Source organism: Mesoplodon bidens (genome assembly GCF_964165515.1).
Source record: "Mesoplodon bidens genome assembly, chromosome: 15".
Lineage (NCBI taxonomy): Eukaryota > Metazoa > Chordata > Mammalia > Artiodactyla > Ziphiidae > Mesoplodon > Mesoplodon bidens.
In genome coordinates, this window is record NC_138171.1 from 66,878,198 (window position 1) to 66,895,375 (window position 17,178).

The 17,178-nt window shown below is 54.9% G+C and overlaps 1 protein-coding gene across 1 annotated transcript; it reads left to right on the forward strand.

Annotated features, from left to right (window-relative positions):
* Positions 1–1,944: 1,944 nt before the first annotated feature.
* Positions 1,945–11,654, forward strand: IL9R (interleukin 9 receptor). Its single transcript, XM_081256380.1, has 8 exons — positions 1,945–2,049; positions 2,320–2,474; positions 2,569–2,747; positions 3,219–3,364; positions 3,696–3,897; positions 4,403–4,508; positions 5,854–5,938; positions 8,659–11,654. Exons 1-8 carry the CDS (start codon positions 2,041–2,043, stop codon positions 9,154–9,156), a joined length of 1,380 nt encoding a protein of 459 aa, XP_081112506.1. The 5' UTR covers positions 1,945–2,040; the 3' UTR covers positions 9,157–11,654.
* The last annotated feature ends 5,524 nt before the right edge of the window (positions 11,655–17,178 follow it).

The following is a 17,178-nucleotide window of genomic DNA, read 5'->3' on the forward strand; positions in this document are numbered from 1 at the left end:
GAACTTGACCCAGAGGCCAGGGAGGAGGTGTGGTCCTGAGAAGGGGCCAGAGTGGTTGTGTGCTGAAGGTCCTGATGGAAAGGGACAGTGCTGGGTGGACATGTCAGCCAGGCTCCCAGCAGGATGGGAGGTGTAGTGCGCGGCTCTGCCCGAGGGCCCAGATTCTGGGTCCCGTCCTCCTGCCGTCACAGCCGTCCCGTGACCTGGTCTTGTCTGAGCTGTGATTAGGCCTCCCTGGGGCTATCCCAGTGCCTCTTCCAGGACCAGGGAGTAGTCAGGTGGGGTTTCTGCCCCACCTGGCCCAGTGTCTGTTGCCAAGGATGGGGGCAGCCCTGCCTCAGTGTCGAGGCTCCCTGAGGAGAGAGACTGATGCCTCGGGGAGGGGGAAGCTCACAGGCTCGCATGGGAGCTGGTGAGGCAAGTGCCCAGGCCAGGTGACCAGTGCCCCCAGTCCTGCAAGTCTGGTGTCTCTGGGCCTCAGCCTCCTCGTCCATAGGAGGGTGGTGGCCCTGCCCGGCTCACTATGTTTGGACAGAATCGTTGTGCAGAGGAAAAGTAGGGACCCTCCCCCTAGATGGCCGAGTTGCCATGTGCCCCGCCCACCTCTCCCCAGGGTGGGCCTGGCCTGCTACTTTGCACGAGTGTCCCATGTGGGTCCTGTCCTCCCCATGCCTGCCCCTGGGGCTGGATGAGCTTGGAGCGCCCCAGTCCACGCTCCTGAGTCAGCCTGTGGCCGTGCTGGCCCAAGTCTCACAGATGCAGGTGTCCCTCCACCGCTGGGGCAGTGGCCATCCCCACTGTGGCCTGGGCCAGCTCTTAGCCAGGCAGTGGTGGCTGTGCCTGAGCCGCCCCCATCCTGGTGCTCCCTCTGATCCCGTCCTCATGCGCCCTGAGAGCCAGCTGCTGCCAGGCTGCCTGTCTCCATCCAGTGGCCGCTGCAGCCTCTCCTGCCGTGGCTGGTTGTAGCAAGTGATGCTTCAGTCTAGGGAAGGGTGGGGTCTTCTTGAGTGTTGGCCTTGACAGGGGTCCATCCTGTGGGTCCACAGAGAGGCTGCGGGGGGGGCGGGGGGGGTGTCTGCTACCGGGTGAGTGTGTGCGGGCTCCTGGAGCGCTTCCGTGCTGTGGTCTGTGCATGTCTGCTTCTCTTCTGCTTCCTTATCACTCATCAGGCTTGCATAACCAGGCTGGTCCTGCTTCCTGCAGAGGAGCTATCAGTGTACCATCTGGAGCTGCAAATGGGGTGACAGGGTGTTAGCGGCCTGTTCACCCCCAGGCGCTTCTCAGCACCCGGCCCCAGTCTCCAGGGATCCTGGGGCTGACACCCCTGCGCCGAGAGCCCTGCTCCCGGGGGCGCTCTCCTCTGCAGGGCACCTGGGGACAGGCGTGTGACAGACAGCGTGTGGGAGGTACTCGCTGTCGCATGGACACCCCGCTGCCATCCTCCTCCACTTTCCTGGGGCAGGGCACCAGGATGGGAGCAGCTAGCTGTGCGACCCTGGGGTCAGCTCCCTTGGCAGTGACCAGGGACGGACCCCCACCTCATGTGGCTCTGGTGGGAATTCGCGTGGGTGATGTGCCTCACACAGTCGGCCCAGGTGTGGGACCAGGGGGTCCAGCAGAGCTTCCCTGTGGTTGTTGTCCGCGACCCCATTCCCCCAACCGTGTCTCCTCTGCGGGAGGGGACCTGGGCCCAGGGATGGGGGGCCTGGCCCAGAGAGGCGCCCGCTGGGCAGACCTGGACACGTGGCTGAGTCAGAGTCCAGTGACCTTGGGAGGCCTGAGCTGGAGGTTCTTGCCGGTGCTGCTTGGACAGCGGTGCTCAGCCTCCTTCACGGGACAGGGTGAGGGTGTAGGTGGTGACCCACTCGGAGTGCCCCTCACGGGAGCACCCACTGGGGCACTCTGCACACAGCCCCTCAGCCCAGCCCCTTCCAGGTTGGACCTTGCAGAGCGAGGTCCTGATACGAGAGGTGGGCACCTGGCTCCTGACCTGCACCTGCATCTGCGCCTGGGTCGGCTTGGGCGTCTCTGTCCCAGGGGATGGAGGAGGTGAGGGCTGGCACTGTGTGTGTGGGGTGCTGTGGGGGCAGAGCTGGGGCAGGGTTGCCCCCGTCAGGCTCCACGGGGAAGGGTTGGGTTTGGGCTGTGTGGGCACTCGTCTTCCTGAGATCAGCTGGGGCTTCAGCCCCACCCAGGTTGCACGCTCAAAGCCCATCCCCTTGGGGTCTCCCAGCCCTGCACGCGGTAACTTCTCCTGGGCTCGTTCTCTGGGCCTGCCCTGTCGGAGGGGTCAGCTGCCACGCCCTCCCCCTCCCCCAGCCCTGCCCTGAAGCAGCCACTGTGGGCTTGCAAGGGTCACTGTTTCCAGGGCCTGGGACTTTCACGTGCCACACCAACAACATCCTCAGGATTGACTGCCACTGGTCTGCCCCAGAGCTGGGCCAGGGGGCCGGCCCCTGGCTGCTGTTCACCAGGTGAGGCCGGAGGGCAGGGGGTAGAGGGCAGGGGTGAGGGTAGGGAGCCGGCCTGGTGCAGTGGCCCTTTGGTGCCGACACGTGCCCTTTCCAGCAACCACGCTCCAGGCAGCAAGCACAGGTGCGTCTTCCGGGCCAGCGTGTGCACAGTGGAGCTGCCACCCGAGGAGGTGATCACGCCTTCTGACAACTTCACCATCACCTTCCACCGTCACATCTCTGGGAAGGAGCAGGTCAGCCTGGTGGATCCACAGTACCTGCCCCGGAGACATGGTGAGGCCTGGGTCAGTGCGTTGGCTGGGAGCATCCTGGCTACATCACCCCCACGGCCCAGTCAGTGCTCCTGGTCCCTGCTGACGGATCCAGGGCTAGGATCAGGCGGGGCCCCCGGGGAGGGGTAGGGTTTTGGAGGAGGATGTAGGTGCAGGGCTTTGAGTTGGGGCAGGAGCTGCAGTTTGAGTCACTTGCGATCTACTTCAGTCACAGCAGGAAGGACTTCAGTAAGACACTAGGAAGAACTTCCAGCAGCAGCTTAGATTTGAAACTCACCTTGTCTGGCTGCAGAGGCTGGAGGAAGTCATTGCTATCTTGTCCCACCTGGGGCTTCTCTGGACCAGTTTTCCAGTGAGGCCTCTGCTCTGAGAAGGCCTTGGCCACGTGCCCCATCCTTCCCGGGAATCTTTCCGATCCCCAGTCCCGGGTGTGCTGGCCCCCACACCGTTACACAGCTTCATTCTGTTTCAGTGAAGCTGGACCCTCCCTCTGACTTGCTGAGCAACATCAGTTCTGACCACTGTGTCCTGACCTGGAGCATCAGTCCTGCCTTGGAGCCGCTGGCCTCACTCCTCAGCTATGAGCTGGCCTTCAAGAGGCAGGAGGAGACCTGGGAGGTAAGGCTGGGTCTGCCTACCCTAGGGGCCTCTCTCTCCTGGGAGCAGCAGCCAGGGTCACTCCTCGTCCCATCTAGGGTGGTGTCACCTTGGAATTGTGAGGAGGGAAGTGACCAGAGACAAGGGTAAGTGAATGCAGGTGTGGTGAGTGTGCCGGTGTGTATGTGTGAGCGTTCACAGGGCGTGCCTGTGTGGATGAGTGTGCATGCACGTGGATGCATGTAAGTGTGTGGACATGTGTAAGTGTGCCCACATGTGTGTGTACACGTCCTTGAGGGCTGATGGGCCCAGTCTCACCCCCAGCGCCTCCTAATTCTTCTCCACCCCACAGTGGGCTCGGCACAAGGCTCACATCGTTGGGGTGACCTGGCTGAAACTTGAAGCCACTGAATTGGACCCTGGTTCCACCTATGAGGCCCGGCTGCGCGTCCAGATGGCCACACCGGAGGACGCGGTGGTGGAGGAGGAGCGCTACGAGGGCCCATGGAGTGACTGGAGCCAGCCTGCCCGCTTCCACTCCCCCAAGAGACAAGGTGGGCGTTGCCGCCTTCAGGGGCCTGGTGGGGCCTCCCCGCCCCCTCGCGTCCCACCCCTTCCCCCTCCTGGGACCCCCTCCCTCGTGGCCCAGTTGACTGCCTTCCCCTGGAGGTCTGAGATGTGTGAAGGGAAAACACCTGCCAAGTGCTGGGCCTCCCAGGGAGCTGCAGCTCCCGGTTTCCTTGGAGCGAGTGTGGCCCCAGCTGCACAGCAGGCTGGTGCTGCTGTCTCTGGAGCCCGGGCAGGGCCTCGTCTGCTTAGGGGGCTGGGCTGACCCTTGTGCACAGAGGTACTGGAAGGGATCTCGGACCCTGGTGACCTTATGGATGGGAAAGGCAAGGCCCAGGGGTGCGTGATTCACCCAGAGTACTCTCGGAGGCGCGACATAAACCTTCCATTTTGGCCCAAGGCGCCCGTCCAGGTGCCTTTGCCAGGTGAGTTTAGAGGTACACAGCCCTGGGCCCTTCCTGCTATAGGTCTCCTGGTCCCTTCCTGCTATAGGTCTCCTGGTCCCAGCTTTGGGGCAGCCCGACAGCACCCTGGTCTCTGTGTCCATCTTTCTCCTGCTGACCAGCCTGACCTACCTGCTGTTCAAGCTATCACCCAGGTCGGTAGCCAAGGAGTGTGTGTGGGAGTGTGTGCATGTACGTGAATGTGTTATTGTACATGTGGGTGTGAGAATTTGTATGTGCATGAGCGTGTGTGTGTGTTTGTGGGTGTGGGGTAGGCGGTGCATTGAGGGCCCAAACCCGCACCCCCTCCCCCAATGCTCCTGGGTGGGGAGGGGTCTTCAGACCTCTGCCCTGGACCAGTGGGGATGTCCCCAGTTGCCAGGTGCATGTGGGTGGTGGGCAGTGTGGCCCAAAAGAGCCCTGGAGGGACCCAAAGTCCCTGGTGCCAAGTCGCCTGAGGCCCTTGTCTCCTGCCTCTGGAGGTGCTTGGCGCTGGCTCATTGGCACAGTGGTTCTATGCAGACAGTGTTGGGCATCTGGTTTCCACGGGGCCCTGTTTCCCGCCCTGATGGGTGCCACGGACAACCAGATGAACAAAAAAGCCCTCCTGAAACAAGCCATCACACATGTCAACTTACGAGAGGGGGTCCAGGGGCCTCGTCCCGCAGGTGACCGGCCAGGCCTGGACGGGTAGCAGAGAGGATGAGAGGAGGTTGGACAGAGGCAGCCAGGGTGAGGGAGGGATGGGGTGCTGGGCAGGGCCCGATGGGTGGCCAACAAGGCCAGGGAGGGCTCAGGCTTGCCCTCGGGTCCCAGGAAAGCGCCTGAAGCCTGGTCGCGTGGGATGGGATCTGGTTTATGTTTTGAGAATGGAGTTTTGTGGTACAGGTGAGGAGGAGGACCTGCGGGGTGGCCAGAGGTGGGGTCCAGAGGGAGGCAGTTGTGTGTGAGCTGGCGGGAGAGGCAGAGCTGGAGCAAAGTGCAGGGAGTGACAGGGTCTCCGGACGGGAAAGTGAGGGGACGTGGGGTGGATGCGATGTGACTGGTGGCCCCTGATGCCACCCTGGGCTGGGGAATTGGGACAGACCCCCAGAGAGACTGGCGAGGTTGATCTGGACTTGCTGGGTCGGAGTCTGGGGCGCCGTCCTCAGGGGAGGAGCAGTGGGTCTTGGGCGGGTAGATCCAGTGCTCCGGGAGAAGTCTGATGGGGTTCCCGGAAGTGCTGTCTCCCCCTCCGGCTGAAGACACAACTGGTCACCCCCACCCTTGAACCTGCCATCACCACTCACCTTAAAGGGACCCATGTCTTGGCATAAATCAGTTCTGTGCGGTCATCAGCAAGGGGGCCGCAGGTGCCAGGTGTCAGGCCTGGACGCAATGAGAGGAGAGGACGACAGCAGCACCGGCGGGGCAGGGCTGGTCCCTGCTGCTTGGACGGAGCCGCGCCCCTGGCCGTGACCTCCTGGAGCTGGGCCTCTGACTGCCGTCTCCTGACCTCAGGATGAAGACAGCCTTGTACCAGGACGTGCCATCCCCAGGCCCGTTCTTCCAGTCCCTGTACCGTGTGCACAACGGGGACTTCCAGGTTCGTGACCCGGTGGGCCCGGGGTGCCCAGATGTCTGCACTGCCCAGGGTGTGGGCTCTGGGTGAGGGTTGGGGGCCTCTGTCAGTGCTTTGAGCTTTTTTGGTATATATAGTGGTATATATAGTATCCATGTAGTATATGTATGCACTGTGACTCAAAGGGGCCAAAGACAAATGAGCTTTATTCTCTATTGCCGAGTTCTTTTTCTTCTCCTGTCTCTGATTCCATTGCTGATGGGAAAAAATGTAAAGTTTCTCATGACATTATCTCTGCCTCTTCTGGTTTGCAGCAGTCCTTGGAGGTAAGTGGCCAGTTCAAGGTGCCAGCTCAGGGGGCTGTGTGCATCTGAAGGCATCTGTGTCTTGCGCTGCCCCTGGGGCCCTCCCTGGTCCCTGGGCTACTCTGGTGGCCCTCATGGAGTGCCTGGCCCCTCCTGGCCCCCTGGGTAGCGATGAGTTGACCCTACACCCCCCCCGCATCGTGGTGCCCTGGTGGGCTCTCACAGGCCACGACGCTGAGAACAGCCTGGAGGCCCCGTTGGACCCTCCCTGCTGGCCTGGTAGTTGCTGCTCCACAGGCAGCAGGAGGGGAAGGAGGAGCTCCAATAGGTGGTCTCTGGTCCCCACCCTCTCGGGCCCCTCACTTTGGGCAGAGGATGGAGGTGGTGCTGCCCGGCTTCTCCCACACCGGCTCTGCGTGGCTGCCTTCCGCCTGGCCCTTTTCTCTCTTAACAGGGAGTCTAGTTTTCAAGCTTGTCATCCAAAAATATAATTTGAAGCTTAAAGCCGAGCACTTTGTCAGGGCTGCATGGGGGGTAAATGTTCTGATGCCCTGCACTCATCTTCTGGGCTGCAGTCACCCAGCCCCTTCTCTGTAGAACCACAGCACCTGTCAGGGGTTAGTTAGACTCCTTGGGAGGTGGTCTGGAGCCACGGGCTGGCTCTCCAGGGGGCAGGACAATGATGGAAGGTGTGGTGTGTGGTGCACTCGATGGAGACTCCTGGTCCCACCTAGGAAACAGCTTCCTTTTTTCTTTTTTAAAAAAATTCTTTTCCATTATGGTTTATCACAGGATACTGAATATAGTTCCCTGTGCTATACAGTAGGACCTTGTTGTTTATCCATCCTATATACACTAGTTTGCATCTACTAACCCTAAACTCCCAGTTCATCCCACCCCCACTCCCTTGGCAACCACAAGCCTGTTCTCTATGTATGTGAGTCTGTTTCTGTTTTGTAGATAAGTTCATTTGTGTCATATTTTAGATTCCACATGTAAGTGATATCATATGGCATTTGTCTTTCTCTTTCTGACTTACCTCACTTAGTATGATAATCTCTAGTTGCATCCATGTTGCTGCAAATGGCATTTATTTCATTCTTTTTTATGGCTGAGTAGTATTCCATTGTATGTATGTACCACATCTTCTTTATCCATTCATCTGTTGATGGACATTTAGGTTGTTTCCATGTCTTGGCTATTGTGAATTGTGCTGCTATGAACGTAGGGGTGCATGTATCTTTTTGCATTAGAATTTTGTGTGGATATACGCCCAGGAGTGAGATTGCTGGGTCATATGGTAGATCTATTTTTAAATTTTTTAAGAAACATCCATACTGTTTTCCATAGTGGCTGCACCAACTTACAGTCCCACACCAACAGTGAAGGATGGTTCCCTTTTCTCCACACCCTCTCCAGCATTTGTTATTTGTAGAGTTTTTAGTGATGGCCATTCTGACTGGTGTGAGGTGGTAGCTCATTGTACTTTTGATTTGCATTTCTCTAATAATTAGTGATGTTGATCTTTTCACGTGCCTCTTGGCCATTTGTATTTCTTCTTTGGAGAAATGCCTATTTATGTCTTCTGCCCATTTTTCGATTGGATTTCTTTTTGTTATTGAGTTGTATGAGCTGTTTGTATATTTTGGAAATTAAGCCCTCGTTGGTCGCATCATTTGCAAATATTTTCTCCCATTCTGTAGGTTTTCTTTTCGTTTTGTCTATGGTTTCCTTTGCTGTGCAAAAGCTTATAAGTTTGATTAGGTCCCATTTGTTTATTTTGTATTTATTTCTGTTGCCTTGGGAGACCAACCTATGAAAACACTGGTATGATTTATGTCAGAGAATGTTTTGCCTGTGCTCTTTTCTAGGAGTTTTATGGTGTCCTGTCTTATGTTGAAGTCTTTAAGCCATTGTGAGTTTATTTCTGTATATCGTGTGAGGGTGTGTTCTAACGTCATTGATTTACATGCAGGAACAGCTTCCTTTTGGAGGTAGGGGCCCTCCTGTGGCCCCACAGAGGGGTCCAGGTCTGCTGACCTTGGCCCCAAGGTGCCAGGCCCAACAGTACCTCCTGTGTGTGTGTGCGTGCGTGCGTGCGTGCGTGTAGTGGGGTTCGGGTGAGGGTGCCCGAGCTCTGCAGCTGCTGGCAGTGTGTGAAGCAGCAGTGTCTCCAGCCCTGTCACCATCTGTACCCTGGTTCAGGCCGCTGTGAGCACAGGCCTGTGCTGGGAGCCAGGGGAGGGTCCTGAAGGGAATGGGGGTTCTGTGTTGAGGCTGGGCTGGCCCGTGGGGGGAAGACAGAATGTTCTGGGCACAGGTGCTCTTGGCCTCTGGGAGTGGATGTCTTGAGAGCTTCCTGGAGGAGGGGAGGCTGCTCCCACGGTGAGTCCTGAACACACTGCCTGAGGCCTTCCCTCCTTCTGTGCTCTGTTCCAGACCTGGATAGGGGCCCACAGAGCTGGTCCACAGCCAAACCCGGACTGCACGGGCCCCGCACGAGGAGCCTGGGAGACCCGTGTCCAGGAGGCCATCGCTTTGCTCACCTATGACCCGGTGGACGTGGGGCCATTAGCGGGCCGGGAGGAGGAGGGGAGCCCTGGCACTGGCCTCCCAGCAGATGCGCTGCCCACAGGATGTGTGGAGTTGGGGGGGCCGCCTCCCGCCTACCTGCCACAGGAGGCCTGGGCCCCCTCAGGCCCTACCAGGCTGGCTCCCCCGCAGTCCCAGGGCAGCAGCAGCGACTACTGTGCCCTGAGCTGCTCCAGGTGGGGCTGCCCCTCCACCTTCACAGGAAACGCGCAGAGCTCTGAGCCCGACCCTGCCTTGGCCTGTGGCCTTTTCTGTGACCAGCAGAGCCTGGATGCCCGGCCAGGAGGTAACTGTGCAGGCGCTGGTCACAGTCAGAGGCAGGACGCTGGTGGATGGGCCGCCTGAGGCCCTCCTGCTCTCGGCAGACCGTGGGCTCCGTCCCCACGGTGCTGCAGCACGTCCATCCTGGGGAACATGGACCAAAGTACCCGGAGCCAACGCTTGACTGGACCTGCGGAGGGCCACCCATGCAGCGGTCAGATGTCTGGTCTGGATGGAGACAGGAGGCTCTCCCCTCCTCCCCTCCCTCTGCATCTGTCGGGAGGGGCCTCCTGCCCTCAGCATCCTGCCATCCTGGCCCCCCGTCCACCACTTCCCTCCCCGCTTCTTGGCTTAACCCCAGGTCCCACAACCAGTTCTGCCCTCAGTCCCTTAAAGGGCCAGCCTGGGCCCCGTGGACACAGGTGAGACACCGTGACCAGGCCTAGTGTCCTGTTTATGTGCCTTCCTGAGGTCTCTCCCCTACTGAGATTAAAAGGGACATAGCAGCTGTTTCAAACTGCTGGTGGCTGGGAGAGGGGCCCAGAGGACACAGGAAGGGTGGTGTCTGGCTATTCCTGGGCTTTCTGGGCTCCACGAATAGCAGGGGGAGGCTCAGTGACCAGCTCCAGGGAGGCCGCCTCCCCGCCCCTCCTTGTCCTCATCCTCCCATGGCCCCCGGGGGCTGAGAGCTGTGGCCAGAGCCCCCAAGGGTCAGGGCCAGAGTGACCACCCAGCAGTGGTCTTGGCCTCTGAAGGGCCCTGCCTCTACCCCCACCCCCGTGGTCTGGAGAGAGGGGGACAGAGCAGAGGGCGCCTACGTCCGTCCCTTAGGGCTGCCGTAACGAAGTCCCACAAACTAGGTGGCTTAGAACAACAGAGATTTATTGTCTCACAGTTCTGGAGGCTGGAAGTCTGACATCTAGGTGTTGGCAGGGCCGTGGGGGCACCAGGGAGGATCTGATTCATGGTTCCCTGCACCTCTGGTAGTTTCTGGCTTGGGACAGCGCAGCTCCAGTCCTTACAAGGTGTTTTCCCTCTGTGTGTTCCTGTCCAAAGCCCCTCTTTTTATACCAATGTAATCATAGTGGATTAGGGCCAACCTGAATGACTTTATTTTGGCTGGATTATCTGCAAAGACCCTATTTCCATATACGGTCATGTTCACATGTACTGGGGGTTAGGACTTCAACATATGAATTTCTGGACAGTGCCCCTGCCAGCCATGTCCACCTCCCTGCTGGCCTGAGGCGCCGTGGTCCCTCCCGGGGCAGCCCCGTCACTCTTACTCGGGGCCTCGGGCAGGAGACCCTATTCCGCCACCGGGCTGCAGGACTTGGGTCTGGTGCTGGGATCCTCCACCCAGTGAGGGCTGGACCAAGACTGTCCTGGTGTTGGAGGTGCTGAAGTACTGAATGTGGGATAGATGGAGGTTTGTCTCCCTGGGTGCTGAGCCAGAGGGGGCACCTCTCTGGGGGCTCCAGGGTCTCCTGCACCCTGAGCAGAGAGGAGCACATGCAGCCCCAGGCCCCCAAAGGCAAAGGTCCCTCTGGCTCAGACAGGTCTTCCCCTCCCCTCTGTGTGCCTGTGGAGCCCTGAGGTTTTGCAGGGGCCGCAGCAGAGCCGGACCCTGGTCAGCAGGGACAAAGAGGATCCCGCATGTATCTTTAGTATCCAGAGAGTGGAGGGGTGTAGACGGAAATGAGGCGCAGGCACCATCCGCTCTAACCAAGGGTAAAAATACCAGCGTGACTCCACTTCCTAGAGCCAACCCTGGAACCCCCAGCTGCTGTGTATATGACAGCAGCTGCATGGCTCCTGTGGCTTCACGTGGACTTGGGCCCCCATGGGATTCCACACCCGGGGACAGTGTTCGTTTGACTAACACACTCGGTCCTGGTGGCACCTGAGTGAGGAGCTACTCAGAGGCCGGTGGTTGTAGGTGAGCCGCGCCCGCCCCTCAGGACACAGGCCTGGCAGTACCTGAGCCAGGTGCCTGCATGTCGTGGGGCTCAGAAAATGCTAATTTCCACTTATTCCGACGAGACGACCCTTGGAAACCGCACGCTGAGATCGCAACGTTCGAAAGACCCCGTGAGCCCTGGTGAGGGGTCACTGATCCCCAGGCGTCTAGGAAGGAGTCAGGGAAGGTGGCCTGGGACTCGATGAGGAAGCTGCTGGTGGAGGAGCTGAGTGCACGATGTGGCTGGAGCACAAAGGTCCACAATGTGGCTGGACCGGGGAAGACCTTGGAGGCCAGGCCAGGGCAGGGTGAGGGGAGCAAACTCACCCTGCTCAGGGGAGGCTGCAGGATGCTTTCTCTTTCTTTGGCTTTTGATGAGGTGAAGTTTACATAGTACGAAAGTGACCATTTTAAAGTGTACAATTCAGTGACATTTAGTACGTCTGTAATATTGGCAGCTCCCACCTCTATCTAGTTCCAAAACATTTTCACCCTCCAAAGGGAAATCCCCTGCCCCTTAAGCGGTCACTCTCCTCCCCACCCTCCCTCTGACCTCTCGCCACTACGAGTCCACTTTCCGTCTCTATGGATTTACCTACTGTGGATATTTCATATAAATGGAGTCATATAATGCATCGCCTTTCGTGTTCATTTTTTTCTCCTAGCGTAGTGTTTTTTCTTAAAAATAAATGTATTTATTTTATTTATTTATTATTTTTGGCTGTGTTGGGTGTTCGTTGCTGCACACGAGCTTTCTCTGTTTGCAGCAAGCGGGGCCTACTCTTTGGTGCTGTGCGCTATTGTAATATTTTTTTTTTCATTTCGAATTCCAATTTGTCCCCTACATCATTGCTGATTGCCTTAGTCCATCTAGGGCTGCTATCACAAACTACCACAGACGGGGTGGCTTATAAACAATAGCAATTTATGTCTCCCAGTTCTGAAGGCTGAAAGTCTGAGATAAGTGTGCCAGCCTGGCAGGGTGAGGGCTTGCTTTCTGGTGGCAGACTTCTCCTTGTATCTCACATGGAGGAAAGGGGCTAAGGTCTCTTTTACAAGGGCACTAATCCCATTCCTGAGTATTCCACCCTCATGACCTAACCACCTCCCAAAGGCTGCCCCTCCTACCACAATCACATGGGTGTTAGGATTCCCACCTGTGGATTTTGGGGGGACACAATCATTCCGACCATAGCACTGTGATATAGAAAATCAGTTGACTTTGGTTGACCTTCTACTTTGCTTTTCCTTACCTGTATATTTTCTGATCAAGGCACAGGACTGGTGGGCTCTACTTCAGTTGGAATTTCTAAATTATGGCATTGAATAATCAGAACACTGAATTTCAGAGATTCACCAGGACTGTCGGAGGGGATGAACTGACCACTGCTAAACTGTGAGTGGGGCGTGTTGGGTGCTGCATCCCGGAGGACACAGCTGGGATCGTGTTGGCAGCCCTGAGTTCGCAGCGGGGAGGTGTGGCGTCCTCCCAGGGATGTTAGTCTTCTACGCTTGTCTCCTGGACTCTGCCACATGGTGTATCTCTATTTCTCCTGGAGTATTTCAGCAGGACTTATTTTATAAAAGCATCCCTGCATGAAGGCTTTGGGCACTCTTACTCATGGCACCCTGTGGTTCTTAAAGATTCAGGGCGTTTACGGGGAGAAGTCCCTGCAGAGAAAGAGGAGAAACTCTTGGGCCATGGAGATGGCAGTCCTGCGTCCACCTGAGGGCCAGATGCCCCTGTGTTCTTGCCCTCAAGAGTGTTGTAATGGTCCTTTTTTGTTACAGTGTTAACACAGTTGAAAAAATAAATGGACACACTGAAAAGTAGGTGTATTAAAACTCGCAGCATTATTTAAGTTTAAATTTAATATTTAGACCCAAACCAGAATTAAAATGAATTTATTAAAAATGTTCTTTTCTGGGGACATCCCTGGTGGCCCAGCAGTTAAGACTCCACACTCCCAATGCAGAGGGCCCAGGTTCAATCCCTGGTCAGGGAACTAGATCCCATGTGCATGCCACAACTAAGAGTTCACATGCCGCAACTAAGGAGCCCTGGAGCCACAACTAAGGAGCCTGCCTGCCACAACTAAGACCCAGCGCAACCAAATAAAAAAAAAATAAATAAATAAATAAATCTTAAAAAAAAAGAGCCTGCCTGCTGCAACTAAATGATCCCACATGCTGCAACTAAGAGCCTGCATGCCACAACTAAAGATCCTGCATGCTGCAACTAAAGATCCTGTGTGCTGAAACTAAGACCCAGCACAGCCAAATAAGTAAATAAATTTTTTTTTTTTTAAATTTACTTTTCTGGCTTTAATGGAAGTAATCTCATCAAGAAATTTTTTTTGAGCAAGTCAAAATTTAATTGGCATCAAAGTTGTAATGGTACGTAAAATAATGTCTGTTTTGTAAAACGTTGACATCCTATATTAGATGAAATATGTAAGTACATCAAGCTTTGATATTAAAATCAGAATGTGTTAAAGGGCAATTAACATTCAGTTGTTAACTATAAACCAATATTTTCCAATGGGAGCTTTTATATTTTCCTTAGTTTACTGTCCATTTTGTCAATGTGTATTTTTACTAGGAAATCACCCATTTCCTCTGGGTTTAGAGTTTTGAAACCAAGCAGGACCCTGCAGGGCCTTCCCTGGGACAGAAACACCACCCCACTTCTGTGTCCATGGCCTCTTGTTTGTAGAAAAGCTTTAGCCTCCTAGGCCTTCCCCAAGTTCCAAAGAACAGATTTAATCAGAGAAGGGAAAAATTCAGAGACAAAGGAAAACAGTCAGGCAAGACAAAATAATAATAGTTTAGCCATTAAACAAAGTCAAGGACCTTTAATTCCTCCTCAAGGGCTATAGATAATATTCTGAGCCATATACTTTGAGCTGTTTTGCAGATACTGAAACCCCCAACAGGTGAAGAAGTTAACTTCATGTTGACCACAAGCACATAGAGCCCAGACCTGTTAGAACCAGAAGGTTGATGATGCTGACTCCCAATTACCTCACCACCAACCAGTCAGAAGAATGTCCATGAACTGATCACGTACCCCACAACCCTCTCCCTTTAACCTGTCTTTAAAAACTTTTCCCTGAAAGCCTTCGGGGAGTTTGGGCCTTTTGGGCGTGAGCTGCCCATCCTCCTTGATGGCCTTGAAATAACGTGGCACTTTCCTTCACCACCGCCTGGTGTCAGTAGGTTGGCTTTGCTGTGCGCAGGTAAGTGGACCTGAGTTTGGTTTGGTAACACTCCCACCACCTCATCGTGAACTTCTAGAAATAAATTGGCAACTTGCGTTGTGTATCTTCTGCTGCATCTAGAGTCGATTGTATCCATGATTTAGCGTCTGAATAAATATGCACGCCTAGGACATTATATCCAGTTTTCACCTGCTGATAATTGATATCTAGTGAATGCTAGCTTTTCAATAAATGGTTACATTGCACATAAATCAGTCAATCTGTATGGTAAAGAATGTGACCAGTTTTGTATGTGTTTTTATCAAGACACTCTTTTGCAATCCCTTTTAAAATAAATGTGTTAAATTCTATAATTAATCAACTTAGACCTTGTTAGCGGGCTGGCATTTTCAGTCAGTAAATGGCAGTGAGATGCGTCAGATCCCTTACTCAGCCTCCACGTAGGAGCAGCTCCATTAATTCAACGGTGCTTTATGGAGCACCTGCTGTGTAGCAGCTTCTGTGTTTGGCTCTGGCCCTGGTTAGTTCCTGTTTAATAGATACTTAGATCTGTGGGTGGAGGTCAAAGGCCAAATGGTCTTGGGGACATTAAGCCCATGAGTGAGTTCTTTTGTCTCTACACCATCTTCCTGTGTTCATTGCTCTCAGGAAGTACATCTAGGTTTGGGGGAGATGGGTGTTCCCCATGGAAACCTGGCCTCTACTTGAGGTCACTGCTGCCTGACATCAGAACCCCTCGTCCGTCCCCAGACTTGGTCCACAATTGTCATGTCACTTGTCTCGCGTGTGCAGAACCAGGCACCTATTCACATCTATGCTATAGTGTTTGCGTTCTTCTCATTTCAGTAAACAGTGTTACGTGAACATCTTCTCTTGGTCTGCAAAGGTTCCAGAGCGTTCCTTTGTTTACTTAGTTTACTTAGCCATGTTGCTGGATATTCCATTTTTTAAGCTATAATAAATAATGTTAACCTTCTAAAAAATACACTTGAGTAGTATTCGGGATTAAGATATCATCGTAGTAGATATCGAATTGCTTCACTTAAATTTTGCTTCTCTTTTCCAAATGAAGTGTCCGTTGTGTGAGCTGCTCTCCTTCTGGAAGTGCACATGCCCAGTCCAGGGAGGGAGGTGAGACGTCCTGCCTGCCCTCAGCGAGCAGTGCAGTGTTGGAGGCATCGGCTCCCTCTCTGACTCAGACACAAGGCCCCGATGGCATCTGTCCCTAACGGTTGTCAGCCTCAGGAGATTGAGTGTCACCTGGTGTACAGGTGTGCAGCCTCCCTGAGATCAGACATTTTGTCTAATGAGAGTTCGGAAGAGCGGGCACTCGCGTACATGCATGTGACCAGGTGACACCCACGTGCGGCTGACTCAGACATCCAGGAAGCCCTAAGGAGCCACACCACATCCTGACAGTCACAGTGAGGGCACCGCTTTGCTCACGGTGCGCTCACCAGGCACTTGTTCTCTGTGCTCTGTTATAAAAAGTGCAGGACTTTCCTGGTGGCACAGTGGTTAAGAATCTGCCTGCCAATGCAGGGGACACGGGTTTGAGCCCTGGTCCGGGAAGATCCCACATGCCGCAGAGCAACTAAGCCCGTGCGCCACAACTACTGAGCCTGCGCTCTGGAGCCTGTGAGCCACAACTACTGAAGCCTGTGCACCTAGAGCGAGAGAAGCCCACGCATTGCAAGGAAGAGCAGGCCCCACTCGCCTCAGCTAGAGAAAGCCTGTGCACAGCAATGAAGACCCAATGCAGCCAAAAATAAGTAAAAAAAAAAAAAAAAAAAAAAATCAAATTCTAAAAAAAAAAAAAAATTGCAGCTGCAGGACAGCTGGAGCACAGAGAATGGAAGGCAGGAGGCATTTGCTGTTGCAGGAGAGGCACGCTGGCAGCGGTGACCAGAGGAAGAGACCGGAAAACTGAGCAGCAGATCTGAGAGATCAAAAAGCCCAGCACACAGGGCAGGTGGTATCAGGGCTGCTTCCTTGGGTCCAAGAGGCATTCTTTTGTTCAGTGAGGCGTGGCCTGATCTTGCAGATGTGCATGCCATGGCCCCGGTGGGCAAGGGATTTCCCAGGCTCTGTAGCAGGTGCTTTGCAGTCATGACTCAAGCTGGTGTCTTTCTCACTGTCCGAGGAACAAGAGCATCAGTGGTCTCTGCAGGCTGCACCCCCGGTCTCCAGGTCTCAGGGCTGCAGTAAAGACGAGGCCTCCAAGGCAGCGATGTCTGACCTCACGGGGCCCCCTCCTTGGCAACCTTTGTGCACTTTGGAAATGGGCCTGACATTAGCTAATTCAGCTTCATCAATGTCAATAAGGTCAAATTAGGTTCTATCATATTACATTAGTTGACAGCAAATCAAATGAGACATTTTTGAAAATCTGAGTTGACAAGGCTACCCCCGCAAGTAAGTTTTCCAGAAAATAAGCCACGACTTATGGAGCAGCAACTCACAGCCCAGTGACTTGGCTTGTAGCTGAGGCCTTCCTATAAACTCCTCTCCGTGGCTCGTGCCACATTTCCTGCTGCTGCCAGGTGGCGATCAACCCCAGGGCTGGCCTCCGTCCATGGCACATACACGCCTCAGCACAACCAGATGGGCTGCTGGCATGGAAGCTGGAATGGAGACTAACAATCTCTGAGCCCAGATGTAATGTCCAAGGGGATCCAGCCCGCAGAGCAGAGCTACCTGGGCATATGGCTCTGACACAGACATCCATGGTGCTGAAATGACCCCCTGGCCTCCCCCTACCCCACCTCCTCCTGCCATAAACGGATGACTAGAAATTCCAGTTCTAGGTGAGTGAGGGGGTATTAGCCCTGGGAGGTGGAGAGCAGCAAACTGTCCCAGGTCCGATTTCTCCCCCTTCTGGCCCATCCCTGGCAGCATCAAGTCATCTTCGGCCCCAACCTCCTG